Source organism: Microcebus murinus, chromosome 1 (assembly GCF_040939455.1).
Source record: "Microcebus murinus isolate Inina chromosome 1, M.murinus_Inina_mat1.0, whole genome shotgun sequence".
Taxonomy (NCBI): domain Eukaryota; kingdom Metazoa; phylum Chordata; class Mammalia; order Primates; family Cheirogaleidae; genus Microcebus; species Microcebus murinus.
In genome coordinates, this window is record NC_134104.1 from 77,958,220 (window position 1) to 77,981,801 (window position 23,582).

Below are 23,582 nucleotides of genomic sequence, written 5' to 3' on the forward strand. Positions count from 1 at the left end.
CCTTGAAGCTAGGGACTGAATCTCATACATTTCTGTCCTTCCACGGCACCTAGGACAAGGACTGGATGAACAAATAGCATTGCTCCAGGAATCTTTGCTGCAGAGATATGATAAAAGAGGATGACAGAGTTGGGAGGAGAGGATAAGAAAGACATACAGAAAAGGGTTAACTTTTAGGGAAACTTTTGAAGAGCATAACAATAAAAAAGCAGAGATGAGAGGTGTATAGAAAGTGAAATGCTGTTTCACAAAGAGGGTTCTTGCTAATTTCTAAACAGCTGGGGATGAGAGGAGGCGAGAAGGAGAGATCAGCTGACCTGAGTTCCTCTCTGCGCCGTCGGATCAGTTCTTCATCTAATCGGTGTATACACGTTCCTTCGCTTTTGATCTTCTCAAAATGCTTTTTCACCTCTTCTCTCCATTCAGCCTGGGTGAGGACAAATTAAATTTTGTTAATACTCTAGGAGTTTTTCTTTCTTTCTTTCAGACAGAGTCTCCCTCTGTTACCCCTGCTAGAGGGCAGTGGCGTCATCATAGCTCACTGTAGCCTCAAACTCCTGGGCTTAAGCCAGGGGTCCTCAAACTTTTTAAACAGCAGGCCAGTTCACTCACTGTCCCTCAGACCATTGGAGGGCCGTTAGAGAGTGCAGTGCACATTCCACACATGCACACTGTGGGCCCAGGACAAGCTGGCTGCTAAGCAGGACAGGCAATGGTGGCAAAACACCCGGTGGGCCATATAAATCTCCTCGGCGGGCTGCATGGTGGCTGCAGGCCATAGTTGGAGGACCCCTGGTTAAGCAATCCTCCTGCCTCAGCCTCCCAAGTACCTGGGACTACAGGCACATGCCACCATGCCTAGCTAATATTTTCTATTTTTCGTAGAGAAAAGGTCTTGATTTTGCTCAGGGCTGGCTGGTGTCAAACTCAAGTGATCTTCCTGCCTTGGCCTCCCAGAGTGCTAAGATTACAGGCATGAGCCATGGTGTCCGGCTATAATACTCTAGGAGTTTCAATCCCTGATATACCCATGTATATCATGTACAAAATATCATGTAAAAGATTTTTTTCCTGCATGATTCTAGCAAAGAGCCTTATTCAGAATAGATGTCCAGGGCTGGGCATGGTGGCTCACGTCTGTAATCCTAGCACCTTGGGAGGCTGAGGTGGAAGGATTGCTTGAGATCAGGAGATGGAGACCAGCTTCAGCAAGAACAAGACCCTATCTATACTAAAAATAGAAAGAAATTAGCTGGTCAACTAAAAAAAAATTAGCTGGGCGTGTTGGTGCACGCCTGTAGTCCCAGCTACAGACGCCACGGCATTCTAGCCTGGGCTACAGAGCAAGACTCTGTTTCAAAAAACAAAACGAACACACACACAAAAATACACAATAGATGTCCAATAAATATTCATTGATTGAGAGCAAAATATCTCATGCTACTGTATCCACATACTCTACCCCATTTTCTACATTTCTACTCCAATATATGATGCTGTCTTTTCCCCAGTTTTCCTGCAGCACTGGCCACCAGAAACATCACAGCTGGCATACTGGCCATCATTTCTGGAACAAAAGAGCTCAATTTAAGTCAGGACGGTGGCTGAGATAGCCTAGCCAGAAATAAAAAGCTCTGATAACCACATGGTTACGTGGATGTGTCCGTGAGAATATGAACATCTTTACAATTGGCACCAGAATTCCTCCTAGGCTTTATTTAGGAAACTATCTTGAGAAAATATTTAGAGTAGAAGACCCTGAGGGCATGAGCAGCAGGAGATGGGAGTAAAATACAGGAAACGATCCAGGATTCTGGAGTTGAGGGAAAGAACAGAAAAAGGAGAAGAATGAGGAGGAGGAGGAGAGAGAGTACAGCTAAGCAATTCAGTAGTCTGACAAATATTTTAGGATAGAGATGGATGCCTAATATGTGATGTAAATTGTTTAAAATTTAAAATTCTTCCAATTTCACAAACCTTCAATAAAGTCTCTGAGATTCACCTTGGCTTTAGATGAGTATTTTTATTTATTTGTTTTGTTTTGTTTTTAGAAATTAAGGAAAGCTGCTGAATTTCACATTTGACCAATGCTAGGACAAAAATAAAGGAGCAACTATAAGGCAGCAGGGGTGAGGGCCAAGAATTTTAGGAAGCCAGGGCCACAGTGGTCATGAAACTATAGTTCTCCCAAGAATTTACAGAAGTATAAGGAAGGACATTAGACTTTCTACAAGGCATGGAATTTTAAACCAATTTTAGGGAAAGAGAAAACTTCTGTTAAAATATGGTCTATAGGCAGTTTCTAGAAAAACAGCTAAAAGAAGTTTCCTCATATTATGAATAGACTACCATTCCAAGGAGCTAATGAGAGATTTTAAGATAATTTCCAGTGAAGGCTAGATGTGTAACTAAATGTCTCTAATTGTATAGTCTTCCCCTAAAACTATTCTATTACCTTTAGGTTCATGTTATAAAGTATCTCTCTGAATGATATTATAGTTCTATTTTTTTAATAATTTTTTTCCTCTCCTTATTTATATTCCTTCAACATGTTACTACAATATAGTTCTATTTTTAATTTGGTGAGGAACCTCCATACTGTTTTCCATGTTAGCCACACCATTTTGCATTCCCATCAACAGTGTACAAGTGTTCCCATTTCTTCACATCTTTGCCAACACTTGTCTTTTTTTTTTTTTTAAATAATAACAATCCTAGCAATTCTATTTTGAGTATTTATCCAAAAGAACTGAAATCAGAATCTCAAAGAGATATTAGCATTCCCATGTTCATTGCACTATTCACAATAGTCAAGATAACCTAAGCTATTTAGATAACCTAAATATCTATCAATGGATGAATGGATAAAGAAAATGTATATACATACAATAGAGTATTATTCAGCTTTAAAAAAGAAGGAAATTCTCCGTTATGTAACAACATGAATGAACCTCGAGAACATTATGCTAAGTGAAGTAAGCCAGTTACAGAAGAACAAATATCGTATGATTCTGCTTATATGAGGTATCTAAAATAGTCAAACTCACAGAATCAGATATAATAATCGTTGCTAGGGGAAGGGGAAATGGGGAATTGCTAATCAATGGGCATACAGTTTCAATTATGCAAGATGAATACATTCTAGAGATAGATAAGCTATACAACATTGTGCCTATAGTTAACAATAGGCACATATACTGTACACATAAAATTTGTTAAGAGGGTAGAACTCATGTTAAGTGTTCTTGCCACAGTAAAAAAAGAGTATCTCTCTGGATCATGGAAGAAGCTATTCTTACGTAATTGTGGATTTTTAGAACATTCTCCCCAAATTAGCTGTTTCTCGTCTATTTTTATGGAGGAGATTATATTTTAATTATTTATAAAATGATTGTCCTGCTTATCTGTTTATAATGTGCTAGATTTTCATGTTGTTCATTAGAGATAACAACTGGAGATAAGTTTCTGCCAGTTGGTTGACTTTTAGGCACCGAACCTGCCCAAATAGGCATCACAAAGTGAAGTTCCAGAATACACTACCCCTTCATTTGATGATCGTCTTTGACAGCAACTGAGCAGTAAAGGAAGGTTTGGTTGACGCATAGGTAATGCTGTTCTCTTAATCATGAGATTGAAGTCATGGAGTAGGAAGAGTAGCTTTAAGAGTCCAAAAATGACAAGCAAATGTTGACCAAAGAAGGATAAGGGAGCGGGTCAGATTTGGACCTTAAGAGACCCTCTTTTGTGTAAAAACAAGTCAGTAGATGCTAGCACAGTACTTAAAGGAAGGACCAAGAAAAGAAATACCTCCCTCTGGTGGTAAGAAATCAAATATCACAGATTACTTTTCTTTTTTTTTTAATTCTAGAGGAAATAAACCTTCTTAAATCTAGTTTATGGTTATGGCAAACTTAAAGAGAAACTTCTGAAGATTAAAATCTGTAAGAAAGTAGATTTCTTTCCTGGATAGTAGATCCTTTCCTGGATAGTAGATCCTTTCCTGGATAGAGCTGGAACCCATTCTACTAAGTGAAGTATCTCAAGAATGGAAAAACAAGCACCACAACAAGTACTCACCAGCAAATTGGTATTAACAGATCAACACCTAAATGGACATATAGGAATAACATTTATCGGGTATCGGGTGGGTAGGAGGGGGGAGGAGAGGATGGGTATATACAAACATAATGAGTGAGATGTGCAATGTTTGGGGGATGGTCACGCTTGATGCTCTGACTGGAGCGGGGAGGGGAGTCATGGGCAATATACGTAACCTTAACATTTGTACCCCCATAATATGCTGAAATAAGAAAAAAAATAAGAAAAAAAATAAGAAAGTAGATTTCCAAAAACAATTTCCCACTGGTCAAGAGGGAACAGAATGAATGGGAAAATACCAGGTACTAATAATGTGTTTTACCCAAAGGCATCCTGTTCTTGGTAGATGTTAATCTGCAGATTTGTCACATATACTTATAATCTTTATGTAGTAGGAGTTCCAATATGAGCTTAATTTGCAATTCAGACATGTCTGGGCATATCTGAAAAAAGGGAGGGATGGCAGGTGTGAAGCCAATTTGCACAGAGACTGAGGTGCTTCTGAGAGAACATGCCATGAGGGTAGGAAGAGTCCTGCAAGAGGCTGACCTATAACAACGCCACTGTCATAAGAGTGAAGGGGCATTTCCCATTGTTTCACCAAAATACCTGAAAAACACTGGGCGATCCCCAGCATTGCTCTGTTATCATTCACAAAGTGTAACTCAACAGGAAAAGGGACAGTTCTCTGCATAAACAGAACAACACGTAGCTCTGGAATCTTGAGAACTCCAGAGCTTCTGTTGCATCAGGAGATGGCAGCTCCCAGTGGGAGGTGGCAGTGCATTGCGGATATGGCAGCATGCAATGGATGCCAACTGGGGACTATGGCCTTTTAGCAGAAAACAGTGATGGCTAACCAACAAAGCAATACCCAGCAGATGCCAGGGGAGGAGACTGCTGTGTCTAGCCAGAGTCAGTGGAAAGCATAGCAGAAGTTAATACAAGGCTATGTGAGATCACCACTCCTTACTTGGGATTCCCAAAGTGCATGTGTAGGGGGTGAAGGAGTAGGGGAGTGCTGAACAAGGTACTTCAGTCCTGTGTAAGCAGGTAAGGGAAAAATCCAGCGAAACTTGGGTTATTATCATTAGTAATATCTTCTTTATGCCCCAGAAAAGGCCTGGGGAAGTCCATAACATTTAGATAGCTTTTATCTTGTCCAGTCTCCCAGTTATTCAATCACTAGACTAAAGCTGTTATACCTAAAACTTGCTTTTTAAAAAATCTCCCATAATACAGTAGTCCCCCTTTATCCCAGGGATGATGCTCCTCCTTTTTAAATTTATTTTTATACTTTTTTTAAAATTTAAATTTATATTCAGATGTTTTGTGGGTGGAGATACTCCTCTTAAAGCCACTTTCCTGGTAGGTGAACTCACCACCCATTGGGGAGGAAGGCTACGAGAAGCAGGTTGAAACACCAATTTGTAATAAAATGTCTTTTCTGAGAACGGATCTTTGAAATGATACTGGAAGTCAGTGGGGAGATGCAATTCACTTTACAAAAATTTATTTCAGAAACACAATAGCATTAACCCTTTGCACTTGCTTGCTTTTTTCTCATCATCCACTCGACATTATCCACACTTGACATCCAAGCGCAAAGGGTTAAGTGAGACAAAGCTATTGAGAAATAATAAATTAGGTGATACTATAGTTAAATTCTATAAGCATAAAGCTATAATTTAGGATCATCATGTTTATTTCAAAAGTTCTAGTTCCTTCCCTTTTGATACTGCCTGGGTGTGGAGGGGATAAGGATCTTGTATATACTCATCTCCCACCATTCCCTATCCCTAATGATAGTGGTTAGATGACCAATTCTTATGACATTTACAGCATTTTAATTTAATAGCCACAAATTCTTCTCTTTTCCAGATCCATGCCCTTACAATGTGCTGTTCCGGATTCTCTCGTCAAGAGGGGAAGCCTATTTCTCAATGCTTAGAATCTGGATTGGCCTCTGACTTGCTTTGGCCAATGGGATATTAGCAGCCATAATGAAACAGGCTTGAAAATCACTTGTGCATTCAGGCTTGCTCTCTTGCTGCATTTGTTACCCTGGAACACCATGTGAACACACCCACACTAGCCTGCTAAAGGACAGGAAGACACATGGAAGAACTGAAGTGCTCTAGCTAAAAGCCAGCCAATCACTAGACTTGTGAATGAGGTCTTCTAGGACCAGCCAGCCTCCCAGCTGACCTGGCAACTGATGACAAACACATGAGTGAGCCCACTGAAAGCTGGCAGAACCGTCCAGTCCAAATTGCTAACTCACAGAATCATGAGTTAAATAAATGCTTCTTGTTTTAAGCCATAAGTTTTGGGATAGTTTGTAGTACAGTAGAGGCTAACAGATACATTAAATCATATTTTATTTGGAGCTACAAGGTAGTGCACTTAAAGTTAGAGAAAAGATTCTCTCTGGGCCTAATTCTATCATGGGCTCTTTCTGGCATTTAACTTCTTGCCTCTGTACTTCAGATTTTCTACTTCAAAGAAAGCAATACTTTCATGTAGGTCAGCAGTAAGTCTAATTCAAATGTCCGTACATTATAGTTTTCATATCTTCTTTTTCTCTTTTCTCTTCAACAATTTCACCAGAACCCACTATAAGGATGACATTCTGATACATGTTCTTTTCAAATGAGTTAATAATATAAGTGCTTAAAAAACTCTAAAATGTCATATGTGTGAAGTATCATATTTATTGTTCCATAATGAATAGAGTTATATAATTGTTACAACAACAGAATGGCCCCCTTCTAAGAGTTACTCTTTCTCATTGAGAGTTCCTTATCTGTCTGTTCAGTAGCACCTGGCAGAGAGTTTCCCAACCTACCTGAGACTTGAAGTAAGTTTCCTGTGGGGTGGCAAGTACATCTGCAGACGCGATGTCTAAGTGCATGAGTGTCTGCCGAAAAGAAGGTCGGTTGCGAGGTTTACTTTGCCTAAAAGTAAAAAAGACAGTTTGCGCATTTCACAAATTAGGTGCAGGAGGATTAAGATTTTATTCTACTTTATGAAAAAGACTTTTTACTATGAAATGGCTGTATCTCAAAATGGCCATATCTGAGTATAACCGGCTATACTCTGTTATACTCAGTATAGTTCAACTGAACTGTATCTCAGCACAGTTTGGATGTACTGAAGAGCAAGAGGAAAATGTAATTATGAGATACTTCTAATGATGGGAAATCTAGGATCAGTGACTTATTGATAATAGTCCATTAGGATTGGCAAAGAAATAATAGCTATAATTTACTAAGGCGTATTATTTTGAGATAATCTACCAAATTATTTATAAATTTTAATTAATTATAACATATCAACTCTATGAATAGGTGTTTTCTCTATTTTATAGATGAGAAAACTGATACCTTGATGACATGCCCAAAATTGCACAGACAGAAAAGGGCAAAGAGCCAGTATTTGTACCTAAGACTCCCAAACTCCAAGGCTCCTAGTTATTTTTTTTTTTTGTTTTTTTTTTTGAGACAGAGTTTCACTCTGTTGCCTGGGCTAGAGTGCCATAACGTCAGCCTAACTCACAGCAACCTCCAACTCCTGGGCTCAAGCAATCCTTCTGCCTCAGTCTCATGAGTAGCTGGGACTACAGGCATGCATCACCATGCCTGGATAATTTTTTCTACATATATTTTTAGTTGTCCAGCTAATTTTTTTTCTATTTTTAGTAGAGATGGGGTCTCGCTCTTGCTCAGGCTGGTCTGGAACTCCTAAGCTCAAACGATCCACCTGCCTTGGCCTCCCATAGTGCTGGGATTATAGGCATGAGCCATGGCGCCCAGCCCAAGACTCCTAGTTTTTCCATCATCAGGAGATTCCCTCCAAATACGCATTAGAGACTTCTTTGCTGTTTTAGAGACAATATTCTCACCATGTCTGTTTCATAAGGATTTTGAATCCATCTGGGCAAGTGGAAGGAACTGGAAGGTGTAGGCTATTGCTTCCAACACCCCAAATAATGGCTGAAGAATCTACATCTTTGTAAGGGATCTCTCCTGTCAGCAGCTCCCAAAGGACCACTCCGAAAGACCTACAGTAGTACAAGGAACATGTACAGAAGACATTTCAGAAATACTGACATATTAATTTTAATGAAATCAATACATATTCCCAGTTTTAAAATTCCAATACTGCTATAAGAAAAACAGAAGCATCCAGGAAAACTCAGAAAATCACTGTGGGGCAACCAAGAAGACCAGATATTAAGATACATTATAAGGCCTTAGTAATAAACTCTGGTGCATGAATAGACAGCCAGACTAATGGACTGGACTAGAAACCCGGAAATAGACCAAATACATATAGGAATTTAATGTATGATCACAAATTGGTGGGAAAAATTGATTAGTCAATAAATGCTGTTGGAATAATTGGGGAAAATAATTAAATCACACATCACCATACATCAAGATAAATTCTAAATGAATCAAAGGTTTAAATGTGAAAAAGGATACCACAAAAATCCTAAAAGAAAATATGTAGAATTAAAAATAATAATAATCTTGGAGCAATGAAGCCTTTTAATTTTATTTTTTAAGGAATCTGTAATTGGTTTGAGATGAAGGCTTTTAAAACTATGAAATCTAGAAGCCATAAAAGAAAAGATTGAGAAATTAAACTGCATTAAAAAATCTGGCATGAAAAAATCATAAGCAAAATAATAAAATGTGAAAAGTTTCTATGATGTACACAAAAGGCTAATCTTAATATAAAAAACACTCTTATAAATTGATAAGAATACAGATCAAAAAACTAAGCCAAGAATATGGATAGTTCACAAATAAGAAATTACAAATGGCTCTTAAAAATATAAAAGATATATAAACTTACTTATAATAAGAGGAATGTAAATTAAAACTGTACCCAAGACATTGCTTCTTATGTATATGATTGGCAAAATCCAGAAGTTTAGTACATTTTGTTGGCGAGACTAAGAAAATACTCTTACACATTTCTGGCAAGAATATAAATTGGTATAATCCCTAAGGAAGACACTTTGGTAATAATTACCCAACTTAAAAATGATCCCACATTTCTACTTTATCCTATTTACTCTGTTATTACATGCAATTTTAACATATGTCATTATTTTGATTTTAAGCCTAAAAGTTACTAGACTCCAATTTTAAGAGTAAAATAAAAGCAATTACAGGGAAAAATACTATTAATAGTAAAGACTTATAACCTCAGAGGAAGTGTTGATAAAGATTAAAGAAAAAAGCATAGCCCACAGGGGCTGTTCAGTAAAAGGACAAACAGCCTATACATCTCAAACAGGTCTTAGAGCATATAACCGTATCACAGCAAAGCACATTGTTGATATTGTAATGATGGCCTGAGTCATTAGGAAAAGATAAACTCTGTTTAATGTATTTTACTCAAGAAGGTGAGAATTATGTAATACATTTCAGAAAGACTTCTCTATTATTTGAAGTAAACTTTCAGTTTTCTAGAAAGTTCAGCATATTCTCTGAGGGTCCCCCAGATCACTGAATGCATATGCACTTTAATTCCCCTCCTAATCCTTCTCACCATGTATCAGCATACTGGGTACCCCAGATAATATGAGACTAAAATCAACCAGAAGCGGGCAACACTAGAGAACATTCTGAGAAAGTAAAATTGTTGCAGGAAGAAAGCACTGATACGGTGAAAGTGGAAAAAGGCTTTCTAGTTGGCACAGATGGTGCCACTCACCATATATCGACTTTTTCAGAGACAGGCTCATTCCGTATCACCTCTGGAGCCATCCATGCAACTGTGCCAGCAAAGGACATCTTGGTACTTTTGTCACTGAGTTCCTTAGATGTACCAAAATCTGAAATTTTTACTGCATCTGTGTGAGTCACTAAAACACTTTAAAAAGAAGGAAAGAAAACATCCGGATCGTTAGTACTAATGAAAACCACGACTCTAAATGGCTGAAACTGAAGATTTGGTTTGCTTCCTCCTTCCTTGTAGAATTCCGCTTGCAATTTCCAGTGTTACTGGGACATTGACTTAAAAAACAGCATCATTCTTGCTTCTGAGGCAGTTTGCTTACTGGGGTTTTAATACTTGGTTTTATCCCACCTCCATTACTTGCTAACTGTGTGACCTTTGCCAAATCACTTGGCTCTTCTAAGCTAGTTTTCTTATCTGTAAGATGGAGACACTTCAGGTCAGGGTTTCTTATTCACAATTCAAAAATGCAAAAAGTTCTCAAAACGGTTTATGAATATTTTTTTCATATATACGAGGCAAACTCACTTCATTTATCCCATTTTGTGTAAATATCATAGGCTTCCCTACAGATATTTAAATATGTAAATATGGCTATGTAAATATGGCTATGTAAATGTGGCTGATTTTAAGGTGCTGCTCCAGACTTCACTAGATGTCTGAAGGTAATGCACTGTTATCTCTCTGAAATCTTCTCACTCCAAGAGTTTTGGGAAAGGGATTATGGACCTGGAATAACAACCTCATTGAATTTTCATTTGAATTGAATGAGGTAAGATATGTAAAGCACCCATGATCAATAAATATTGGTTTTCATCCTTGCCTGTTTTAGCCAAGCTACTAAGAAAAACACTTCTTTTAAACACTGTTAAAATGATAGCCAACTAATATTAAGAATGAGACCATGACATTAAAAGGCTTCATTACATTCATGACATTAAAAGGCTAACATGTATGCTGGGATTTCACTAGTGCTGATAAGGAAAAGCAGGAATAAATCTAAGCTTTAGGTTCCACATAAGTCACGCTTTACTTTTCATAGTAGTTACCTGAACTGTGACCTTGGGCAAACTGCTTTTGCTAGCCTCAAAGAGGAATATGATCTGGTGCCACATTCAAAGTACTGGCAGCCTCACACACTGCACTGAATTCATTTGAAATAACCTGTTCATAACTTTAGAATGTTAATGAGTTAGGGTTCCAGAGGCTTAATAACATTTGGACCGATTTTTAACAAAAAGAGGATTAATGCTCAAATAGTATCAGAATTGAAGAGGTTAGAAAACAGAAAACATCTGAATCTATTCCCTCCCTTCTCCCTTTGAACCAGGAACTTCACATTTGCCAAGTTTACACCTCCAATGTCAAAAGCTCTCTATTTACCAAAGCACTCAGTACTTACAATTGCTTTAGAATACCTTCATCCACACTCTGGTTTTGCACCTGACATGTAAAATGTATATAATTTAGGAGTTTTAATTTAATGGTGTTAGTTAAAAATATACGAGAATTAAAATATTATGGAATACCTGAGATAATTGGAGAATTGATGGTATCATATACCACGAAAGTCAGAAAAGGCAAAAAGCCCCTAGAAAGAGGGAAATTTTTCTAGGAACTTCCTCTTTTGCCTCTGTTAGAATGACAAGAGGGAATGAACTTGGAAACTAGAGATAATATAATGTTGGAATTTTTATGAAATCTTCTCTGAGACAAAGTTGGGTTCACAAACCCTGCAGATTTAATGTAGGCAATAGACTGTCTTGTTACAGTAAGTCAGGTTGATCTTGTCTTCTCAAAGTGACCTTGAAACCCAAAGAAGCTGAGGCTGCCAGGGTAGGGAATGCTATCATTAACACAGGGAAAGGCTTATTGGATAACCAACTTACTATTCTAATCTTTAAATGACAGGAGTTAAAGACAGTAGCATGAGAGTTCCCAACTCCTTGCCTCTAAAATTAATTCTCAAGAACAAGATGGTGAAAAAGATGATCACTCTCATAGGCCTTTGGCAAGTATTAATATTTCATATACTTTATGTGTAGTGGATGGCAAAAGCAACTGGTTGTGTTAAGAAGAAATGAAAAATATATAATAATATATAATAAATATATAATAAAATATTTGCAAGTAAAGTGAACTAAGCACTGTAATAAACATTGCTGAGAATGATGGTGATAAATAAGACCTTCCTTTGAAGTTTATAATCAAGGGTTGATTTGTATCTTTTACAAAGAAGAGGCAGGATTCATTGTGAATCCCTTACCTTCAAATAATGAGGTAGGATGCAGTAGTCTTTGGTTCAGAAGTTCTGGGTTCAAGTCCTAACCCCATGACTTTTGGGCTAAGCCCTAGTTTCTCTTATATAAAATAGGAATAATGACACTTGTCAAATCTATCCCACACAGTTTTTGCCAGGATCAAAGAAGATATGATAATAGATACTTAAAAAGTTGTAAACCATGAAAGCACTATGCAAATATGTTGGTTTTTGTTTTTGTTTTTATACAGAGTCTCACTCAGTTGCCTGGGCTAGAGTGCAGTGGCATCAGCCTAGCTCACAGCAACCTCAAACTCCTGGGCTCAAGCAATCATTCTGCCTCAGCCTCCTGAGTAGCTGGGACTACAGGCATGCGCCACCATGCCCAGCTAATTTTTTTTTCTATTTTGTTGCCCAGCTAATTTCTTTCTATTTTTTTTAGTAGAGACAGGGTCTCACTCTTGCTGGTCTGGAACTCCTGAGCTCAAACGATACGCCCACCTTGGTCTCCCAGAGTGCTAGGATTACAAGCATGAGCCACCTCGCCTGGCCAGTTTTGTTTTGTTTTTGAGACAGAGTCTCACTCTGTTGCCTGGGCTAAAGTGCAGTGGCATCATCATAGCTACAACCTCAAAACTCCTAGGTTCTAGTGATCCTTTTGTCTCAACCTCCCAAGTAACTGGGACCACAGGCACACACCACCATGCCCAGCTAATTTTTCTGTTTTTTGTAGAAAAAATAAGTCTGGTATGCTGCTCAGGCTGTTTTCGAACTCCTGTCCTCAAGTGATCCTCCTGCCTTGGCGTCCAAAAGTGCTAGGAATACAGGAATGAGCCACAGTGCTTGGCCTTGCAAATATGTTTTTGAAAAGAGATTAATCCTCTACTTCTCTAAACCAAAATGTGATGAGAAATAATAAAAATATTGTTTACAAATAAGAGCTACACTGAAATATACCATTTTGTCAATTCCTTTCTTCATACAATTTGGGGAACTGAATAAACACTCCACTGACAGTGGTTATTAGTAGCCAAGGAATCATTTTGAAAACAGATTACGAGAAACAACTCTGCTTCCCTCAATTAACCAGCTTTTATTTTCCTTAAGGCCACTGTGAAACTTCTGTTCATTTCCTCCTTTGCTTAGATTCTAGGAAGCTCAAAGCCAAGTATGTAGTCTACCTCTAACAACTGTACAGATTCTTATGGCATACATTTTGTGAACAAGTTTTAGTTGTATTGTTTTTATTTTTTCTTTACCTTTGTTTCCTTTTTATTTTATTTTTTTGAGACAGAATCTCGCTTTGTTGCCCAGGTTAGAGTGAGTGCAGTGGCGTCAGCCTAGCTCACAGCAACCTCAAACTCCTGGCTCAAGCAATCCTCCTGCCTCAGCCTCCCAAGTAGCTGGGACTACAGGCATGTGCCACCATGCCTGGCTAATTTTTTCTATATATATTAGTTGGCCAATTAATTTCTTTCTATTTATAGTAGAGATGGGGTCTCGCTCTTGCTCAGGCTGGTTTTTTTTTTTTTTTTTTTTTTTTTTGAGACAGAGTCTCACTTTGTTGCCCAGGCTAGAGTGAGTGCCATGGCATTAGCCTGGCTCACAGCAACCTCAATCTCCGGGGCTCAGCGATCCTACTGCCTCAGCCTCCCGAGTAGCTGGGACTACAGGCATGCGCTACCATGCCCGGCTAATTTTTTGTATATATATTTTTAGTTGGTCAATTAATTTATTTCTATTTTTGGTAGAGACAGGGTCTCGCTCAGGCTGGTTTTGAACTCCTGACCTTTAGCAATCCGCCAGCCTCGGTCTCCCAGAGTGCTAGGATTACAGGCGTGAGCCACCGCGCCCGGCCTGCCTTTCTTTTTTTTTTTTTTTTTTTTTGAGACAGAGTCTCACTTTGTTGCCTAGGCTAGAGTGAGTGCCGTGGCGTCAGCCTAGCTCACAGCAACCTCAGACTCCTGGGCTCAAGCGATCCTTCTGTCTCAGCCTCCCAAGTAGCTGGGACTACAGGCATGCGCCACCATGCCCGGCTAATTTTTTCTATATATATTAGTTGGCCAATTAGTTTCTTTCTATTTATAGTAGAGACGGGGTCTCGCTCTTGCTCAGGCTGGTTTTGAACTCCCGACCTCGAGCAATCCGCCTGCCTCGGCCTCCCAGAGAGCTAGGATTACAGGCGTGAGCCACCGCGCCCGGCCTCTGCCTTTCTTATTCATCCATTTTTATCCTGTTGTACACATTTATGAAGCTCAGTTAAAAAATTTGTTTTGAATACAATAGGCAAACAACAAATCAAGCCTTCAAGTGGGAAAGTTTGGCAATGATTATCTGAGATGATGGAAAGTGAATACTTCTGATAATAATGAATATATATTATATTTCAGACAGGGTCTCCCCCTGTCACCCAGATTAGAGTGCAGTGGTGTCATCATAGCTCACTACAACCTCAAACTCCTGGCTCAAACAATCCTCCTGCCTCAGCCTCCTGAGTAGCTGGGATTATAGGTACATACCACTACACCCAGCTAATTTTTCTTTTTTTAAAGCATGAAGCAATGATTGTTGAGGAGAGAAAGATAAGATTACAAAGCAAGAGTAAGCCATAGGTATACAGATCAAGAGCTCAAGATACATTTACCACAGATGATGAAGAAACCCTTTGTTGCAATAAAAAAGGCCTCTTTTTTTTTTTTTTTTAAGAGATGGGGTCTCACTTGTGTTCAGGCTGGTCTCAAACTCTTGGCCTCAAGTGATTCTCCCACCTCGGCCTCCCAAAGTGCTTGGATTACAGAAATGAGCCACTACATCCAGCCAAGTAATGAATATTATTTCACAGTTGTACAATTTAACAGCATCAAAAGGGAAAACTAGTACCTGGAAATATATGTCATATAGGTAAGTACATAGGTCAACAATAATCCAAAAGGTATGCACAAAAGAATTACCTACTGTGCTGATTTCACCTGAACTGAAAGTATGATGTCTGAAAACTTAACTGTGGTTGATAAAAATTCCTTATTTCAAGACAACAAAACAAAATAGCTGAAAAATTAGCTCCAAAACTCACTTGGGTGATTTGAGATCACGATGGATAATCTTATGGAGGTGCAAATAATTCATTCCACTTGCAATTCCTGTGGACCAGTCTACTAGCAATCGGGGCGTGATCTTCCTGCCAGCTCTCAGGACCTCGTAGAGTTGTCCATGGGCACAGTATTCCATGATAATACAATAACACGGGGCCTGAGTACAAACACCCCTTCCAAGAAAACACAAACATGTACATAAATACACACATACATGTATACATATTTATATTTTAAGAATATTTAATAAATTTAACAAAAACCAATTCTATATCTGAATTGTTTCTAAAATATATAGAGATAATAGTTCCTGATTCTTACATTAGCATTGCACCTCTGTAGTCTACAGATTTCTCTGTTATGCACATAGACAATTTTTGTTTGCTGTCTGTGTCTGGTGACTTTTCTGTGGGATTATTCCACTCTGGCACAAAGAATACCCTTTCCTGAGGTTTGTGTAGGCTGGTTAATATGTTGTTTAAGAATAATTTAAAATATCTTCCTTTTAGACTTAAGTAGAGGGTTTTATATGTAGTGTACAGAAAGAGAATTCAAACAATATATTGCTATTTTTAATATTATTTGTTGAATTTTAAATTACTCAAATTTAACTAACTATACTAAGGACTAAAACAAAGAGTCAATTTTCTATCTTACCTAGTCTTTGGAAAATATTTCTGTTTAGAATAAAACTAATGTTATACAACATATTATATATCTATGTAGCCTCTATTTTCATCAATTCCTATATCTTACATGAAGCATTTCCTGGAGTATTCCAGTCTACAAAGATCTTTCTCTTCTCCAGATTCCTGTGATATATAGCAGCCACTATTTTTTAATTTGGAGATAGGATCTCACTCTGTCACCCAGGCTAGAGTGCAGTGGCATGATCACAGCTCACTGCAACCTCAAACTCCTGGGCTCAAGCGATCCTCCCACCTAAGCCCAGAGTAGCTGGGATCACAGGCAGGTATCACCTAGTTTTTTACATGTAATTTTTCTCTCCCCATGTAGTCACAGGCTCCTTGAAGGGAAAGATACTCAAGTTCTTTTCTCTCTACAAGGCCTAGAGGTTGACAGCAAATCCTTGACAAATGTTTCTTAACTGCACCTCAACTTTCTTAGCTGAAAAAAGCCTTCACAGTAACATGTGCAGAGACGTGGAGTAGGAGGAAAGATACCAACATGAGAGAACATCTTTTTGTTTTCGGGCATATTTCCATGTTTATTTTTCTTATTTAATTTGCCCCAAACCATTGTAAGAGAGATATTGCCTTTTCCATTTTTATAGGTAAGGCTCAGAGTGAGAAAGTGACTTGTCTCAATCACAACTAGATCATACTAAGAAGTGACAGAGCTGGGATTCAAACTCAGTCTGTCTAACTTCAAGGCCGTTTCCACTCGCTACACTACACTTCTTCCCCTTCAGCTCCCCACCCCCGCTGCACCCACCAATCCTCAAGAGTCAGGACCTTTTAGCTTTTTAACTTCTGTATAGACAAGCATATTGGGGATTCCTATGTTAACACCATTATTTCATGAAAGAGGGAATGACCATAATAACTCTACTTCACCATTTTCTCAAGATGAGAGAAGAAAAGTTACCATATGCAGTTCTCTGTGTCACATCTCTTATGGGTATATACACCTTCCTTTGAAATTTTCTAGAAAAGTGAACAGAGTACTCTATCTGTAAGACACCCAGGAAAGTCTTCAGCCAGTTACCAACTCATGCCCTATCTCTTAAGCTTCTCTGAGTGATGAAAGAATTTAGAGGCCGTGGCTTGAGGCGCTGATCATGTAAAGATCTTATAACAATAGCAGGTTATGAAGTTTAATTAGTCTTCATTTTCCCTGCCTTGATGTGCCTGTCACATGCCACCAAGCTATTTCTATTACTCTCCTATCATGTTGATTTTTAATGAAAATTTTTTCAAGTTTCTGTTATTTGACTTTTAGGAAAGCTTGGTAAAGCATAAGTGTACAGCAACTACAAACAAATAACTTAATTGTCATTACAGAGAAGTACTGAATACGGCAGGAATAATGTAATGTGCTTAAGAATATCAAGATAAATATTTCTTTGAAGGTACTCAGCATCCTATTCAACTATGTTTTAACTTGTTACACAAACATAGAAAGGGTTTAACAGTGATACATTATGCACTTTTCATTTCTTGACTAATGAGAAGCAGTCATTCCATCAGCCCTGTACTATGACAAGGCTTCTTAGTAGCTATAAATAACAGCTCTATAATCACTTCTAATTGCTACCTTTTCTTCCCCTTGGCACTGAATTCCATTAGGAACAATCAGGTTGGATTTTCTTAAGAGATTAATAAAAAAAATTGGATGAAAAAAAGAACACAGTATTCTTAGCTTATACCTTCCCTTCTGTATATGGTTCTAACTTCCAAAGAAGCTGTAAGTACAGAATCAGTATCCAGAGAGACATACTAAAATCTAATCATGCCCTCATATCTTCCAGACAGTCCTGAATGTGATTCATTGGCCAAGCAACACAGGGCACAGATGGCTGCAAACATAACATTGCACAATGCCCTGAGAGCATGGTGTAATGGGCCAGGGACACAGGCTCACTATTGTTTTCCATGTGGAGGTAAAGACTATTCAAGTATCTTCAGCCTAAAGAGTTGGGCACTAACATGGCAATGTGTGTGCCCAACAATGCTGAAGACTGCATGTGCAGGCAAGAGGGTCAGAAGGGTGAGACGGGAAAAAGACTGGGAGGGAAAAGGAAGAAGCCAAAGAAAGGAAGTAAAAATCAAGCTTCTCACACTTTTCAAGCTTCTCAAACTCTGTTGTCCATTGATGAACGAGGTTGATGCAGCAGATCTGACTGCGTGTGGGAATCGACTTCCTGTCTCCCTGCCCCAGGTGTATCCCCCCTCTGAGCAGCGCATCCCCTGGGAAAATGAACTACTGGATTAGAAGATGCTTAAGGACATGACTCAAATTTAATAGTTCATTGCTACTCTCCCAAAGCATCTACCATAGTGCTAATTCTATGGAATGTTTTGGAAATGTCTCTCAAAGCAGGAATTTGTGTGTATATATCAGGGGAAAGAAAATATCTCTATTTCTTAAAAAAAAAAAAAAAAAAAAAGCCTTGACCTACTTGAATGCGATGATGTTAGGGTGCTTCAACTTCCTCAAATGCTTGATATCCGTCTCATTCTGTTCTCTCACTTTCTTGATGGCCACCTCTTCCGCTCGGAATTTGCCCAAGAAGACAGCTCCTTGGGCTCCACTACCCAGCCACTGCAGCTCTGAGATCTCCTCAAATGGCACTTCCCAAGTATCTAGGCACATAAGCAAGAAATAGGCTTGAAGAGATCTCGGAATTTGCTCAGGGACCATTCTACAAGGCCATTCTGAAGGTACCGACTTCACCATCATCCAGAATGGCCTCTACCCTCTGTCTCCCACCAAAGATAAAACCTTTCTATGCACCTTGGTAGTATAGATCAAATATTCATACATATTAGTTTGTATAGATTTTAACCACTGAAATCAAACAGATCAGAGATCTCCAATACACTCTCCTCCAAACAAAACATATCCTGACACTCCTGTAGCCCTGCCTCCTCACCTTGAGCTTGTATGTTCAGTTTACCTATCTTCCTCATCCATAATAGGTGTTATTTAATTCCTCTTTGAATGTCTATTGCAGATGCTTAGTGGATCCTTGCTGAATGGATTTTTTATGATACTCTCCTAAGAACATAATTATGCATAATACTTATGTTAGTTTTTACTTTTTATTGAATACTTACTATATACCAGACACTATCTAGTACTTTACACATATCATATGTTCAATCCTTACAATAACCCTAAAAGTCTGGCCTTATTATAGTTATTTACAGATGAAAAACCTAAGGCATAGGGTTGGTAGGTAAGTTATCCAAAATCAAATAGTTGGTAAGTGGCAGAACTGGGCCCAGAACCCCAGAATTGGCTGATTCCAAGACCAGTGCTTTCTCCACTATGTCACATTGCCTCTTGTGAAGTAACTGAGAGGGCCATCAGTCAGTAGTCATGACATGTTTACCCACATAGCTGCATGATTTTCAAGTTTCTCTTTTTCTCAGAGTTCTTTTCTCAGAGATTTTTTTTTTTTGGCACCAAAAATTTAACAGGGGTCATTTCTCAGTGGTGGCATTATTAGTCATTCATATTATGTTTCTTTATCCTTTTCTGTATTAAAAAATTTTTAAACCATAAGCCTATATCACTTTTATAATGAATAAAATGCTATTTTAAATAAAGCACTTGAAAAATTCAATCAATATTTGCTTTAACCTCATGAAACTTTAAAAAAAGAAGCATTGATCCTTCTCTCTGTACCCCTTCTTACCAGGACGTTATCATAGGTAAGAAATGAACATCAAAGAGCTAGGAGCCCCACAGAGTGAGAACAATGATGACAATGTTAAAGGTTACGATAGATTTTCATCAGATCACTAAAAGGCCACTATTTGCAGAACACAGAACAAAGTAGTGTTGAGTTAACTTTGAAGATATTCTGGTCTTGAAAGCAGATCAACTCACTATCTACTACACTGATGAAGCAAGAGCAGAAAGAGTTCATCAAGTGAGCTGCATTTCCCTCTTCTCAAATTTCCTCTACCTTGAGAGACAAGAAATTCTGCAGATTCCTTATAAAATGCATTTTCTCATTACAGTGGCTAAAACTTGACCTTCAAATAGTATAGCAGAAAAAAATTATGATGATGGTAGTTTATAGCATGGGCATTCAGTCCATTCACCCGATATGAACAGTATTAAAGGTTTCTGCTTTACTGAAATTGAATAACAGCAAATCTCTCTAAAATACAAATAGCTCACAAATACAAAATCAACAAAGGAACAAATGATACCAAGTGAGATTTGGGAGGAAACAGCAAGTTACACCCCTATTTCATTTATTTATTAACTTATTTTTTGGAAACGGGTTCTCACTTCATTGCTCAGGCTAAAGTACAGTAGCATGATCATAGCTCACTGCAGCCTGGAATTCCTGGGCTCATGTAACCATCCTGCCTCAGCCTCCCGAGTAGCTGAGACTAGAGGTGTACACCATGCCCGGCTAGTTATTTTCATTCTGGGGGGGAAAGGGTCTCACACAGTTGCTTATCCTGATCTTGAACTCCTGGCCTCAAACAATCCTCCTCCTTAGCCTACTGAGTTGCTGGAATTACAGGTATGAATCACCATGTCAGCAGCCTTGACTATTTTAAATATCTGTAGGGCTTCTATGATGAGTATTAAGTGGCTCTTGGAATCTCACTTTCATCCCCACGAGATTATTTGTGCAGCACACATGATACATGGATATTGACGGCATATTATAAGAGAATTTTCCTCATTAGGGGTCTAGTGAAGAATTAAAAACAGTGTCATTTTGACTATTCTAGGGGCTGAATGAAATATTATTACTGGATTCTGGGGCAAGAATATAACTGGTCAATATATCTTTGAACAACTTTATATAAGCCCAAATTACTCTCATTTTTAATACAACTATTAAAATTAGACCAATGTTTGGGTGTCTTTTTTCCTTATTTACTGTTAAACATTAGAAGCATTAGAAAACCACATATTTTATCTGAAATCCCATCCCATACTCACTGTCATCTTCTTTCTTAGTTTTTGTTTCATGTTTATAGTTTTTATATAGCTATAAACATGAAAAATTTTGTTCATGTTTATAGCTATGTAAAAGTGCATGTGATGTATAATTTTTTCTGTTTTTTTTTTATGTATCCTTCATGTGCTACAGTTTTTGTTGTTGTTGTTGTTGGAGACAGAGTCTCACTTTTGTTGCCCTTCCTAGAGTGTTGTGGCATCAGCCTAGCTCACAACAACCTCAAACTCCTAGGTTTAAGTGATCTTCCTGCCTCAGCCTCCCGAGTAGCTGGGACTACAGGGATGCCTGACTAATTTTTTCTATACATTTTTAGTTGGCCAATTAATTTCTTTCTATTTTTAGTAGAGATGGGGTCTCACTCTTGCTCAGACTGGTCTCGAACTCCAGAACTCAAACGATGCACACACCTCAGCCTCCCAGAGTGCTAGGATTAAAGGCGTGAGCCACTGTGCCTGGCCTACAGTTTTTATTTTAAGTTTTAATAGTTATTTAATGTACCCTCTTACCTTTTGTAATTGTTTCCATCTTTTTGTCTTGCTAACCTATATTTGATACTTCTTTTTTTTACAGTATTCCCTCACATTAAATCCCTAGGTTAAAGGGTAACAACAGTTCCCTGGCTGTTGGAATACATACATTCCAAATTGCTCACCAAAGAGATTTTGCTAGTTTTTGCTGATGGTAGCAATGTGTGAATGTATTAGTTTTACCACAACTGTGCCAGCAATGAGAATTATAATTATTTTTTAGTTCTAATTTAGTGAGGTATAAAATAGTGTTTTATAAGCTTGCACTAGTTTAATTGCCAGTGATGTAGAGTATTTTCTCCACATTTGTTTAATACTCACATCTGCTTTGTATGAACTGTCAAAACTCCTTTGTCCATTTATTTATCAGGGTTTTTATAAACTTGAAGAAGTTCTTTCTATGTTTTTGTGATGCAAATTAAGAGAGTATTTTTATGAGCCTTTTTCTTTTAACTTTATTAGATTATTGTTATTATTTCATAGAGAGGGTGTTGCTCTCCTGTAGGTTGGAGTGCAGTGGTGTCATCATCACTGCAACCTCCAACTCCTGGGCTCAAACGATCCTCCTGCCTCGGCCTCCCAATGTGCTAGCTAGTATTACAGGCGTGAGCCACTGTGAACAGCTAATTTTATTATTTGTGAACAAAAATTTTATACAGTTGTCTATCATTTTCTTTGTAATTTCTTCCACTGCCTAGTTTATCTTCTAAAGGTTATCTCTAGTTGATGTTTTACAAGACCAGTGCTCTAACCACTGAACTATGGAACCAACTTCTGATTTTTAAAAATTTAACTTTTACATCAATCCAGAGATTATTTTGGTGTATGGTGTGAGGACATATATAATATGGAAAATTAATTTTTTCCATATTGCTATTTAGTGATTCCAAAATAATTTGTTAAATAATCCTTTCTTATGTTGCTTTATGATGCTTATGTTATAATTCACTATATTTTAGAAATAATGCTTATTAGCTAGTATTTTTATAAAATGAGAAATATGGCCAGGCGCAGTGGCTCATGCCTGTAATCCTAATACTCTGGGAGGCCGAGGCGGGCAGATTGCTCAAGGTCAGGAGTTCAAAACCAGCCTGAGCAAGAGCGAGACCCCGTCTCTACTATAAATAGAAAGAAATTAATTGGCCAACTAATATATAGAAAAAATTAGCCGAGCATGGTAGCGCATGCCTGTAGTCCCAGCTACTTGGGAGGCTGAGACAGTAGGATCGCTTGAGCCCAGGAGTTTGAGGTTGCTGTGAGCTAGGCTGATGCCATGGCACTCACTCTAGTCTGGGCAACAAAGTGAGACTGTCTCAAAAAATAAAAAATAAATAAATAAATAAATAAAATGAGAAATAGATTACTAAAATATAAATGACAAAGACATTTGATGCTCAAATACCAAGTGTTCAAGGTACTATAACAAAGAATAAAATTCTCCTTTACCAACCTCTACCTCATGCCTGTGCTATTCAGCTATGTTCAGCCCAGTCTTAATTATCTCTAGAAAAATAAGGGGAATAGCTTTGTTAATAAAAGAATACAGAGTGTAAAATAAAGTAATATTTTGAAAATTTTTCCTTCAGTCTTTTTACTAGAACTAATTAGAAATAAAATTGATTGATGTGAATTTAGTACTCTGCCCAGTCTCAAAGTCCCTGTCAGTACCTAGTATCGAGCCAAGGAACGGCAAAATGGCAGAAAAGAGAAAGTTACTAATAAGCGTGTACAAAATTGGGAGCAGAGATAGTTGATAAGCAAAATAACTAACCTCATAATAATAGAGAACTGGCTATACTCTCCCCAGGGTTAGTCTCATACTTCTGCTGCTTTTATATCTGTCCCATTGGGACTCTTCCCCAGCTTTTATCTTCCCTTTGATTCATCACTATGACTACTATCTTAATTCTAATATCCGCCATGATCCCTGGGACTGAGAAAAAGCTCCATGCCCACTCAGTTTAAGGTAGAAGTTCTCCTTTGTTTATTCAGACATGGCCTATGACAATACTTGCTTTGAGAATGGACATTATTTGGCCATAAAAAATTTTAAGCCCTTACTTGGGCTTCACTATCAACATACTAAAAGGCAGATGAGAGCATCCTTAACATTTAAAAAAGTCTAGTGAAAGTTCCTCCTAAGTACCAAATGTAGGGACACGTCTGTTACATGT

General features: G+C 38.0%; 1 protein-coding gene across 3 annotated transcripts in view; it reads right to left on the reverse strand.

Moving 5' to 3' along the window:
• MAP3K13 (mitogen-activated protein kinase kinase kinase 13) overlaps nucleotides 1-23,582 on the reverse strand; it is a 161,351-nt gene that overhangs the window by 20,613 nt on the left and 117,156 nt on the right. For all 3 annotated transcript variants that reach the window (XM_020286590.2, XM_076003332.1, XM_076003335.1), the window contains 6 exons: nucleotides 18,347-18,530; nucleotides 15,186-15,377; nucleotides 9,829-9,987; nucleotides 8,003-8,161; nucleotides 6,947-7,055; nucleotides 318-427 (listed from right to left, as the gene is read on the reverse strand). In XM_020286590.2, coding sequence (XP_020142179.2) covers nucleotides 318-427; nucleotides 6,947-7,055; nucleotides 8,003-8,161; nucleotides 9,829-9,987; nucleotides 15,186-15,377; nucleotides 18,347-18,530 — 913 coding nt within the window. The remainder of the gene's footprint in view (nucleotides 1-317; nucleotides 428-6,946; nucleotides 7,056-8,002; nucleotides 8,162-9,828; nucleotides 9,988-15,185; nucleotides 15,378-18,346; nucleotides 18,531-23,582) is intronic.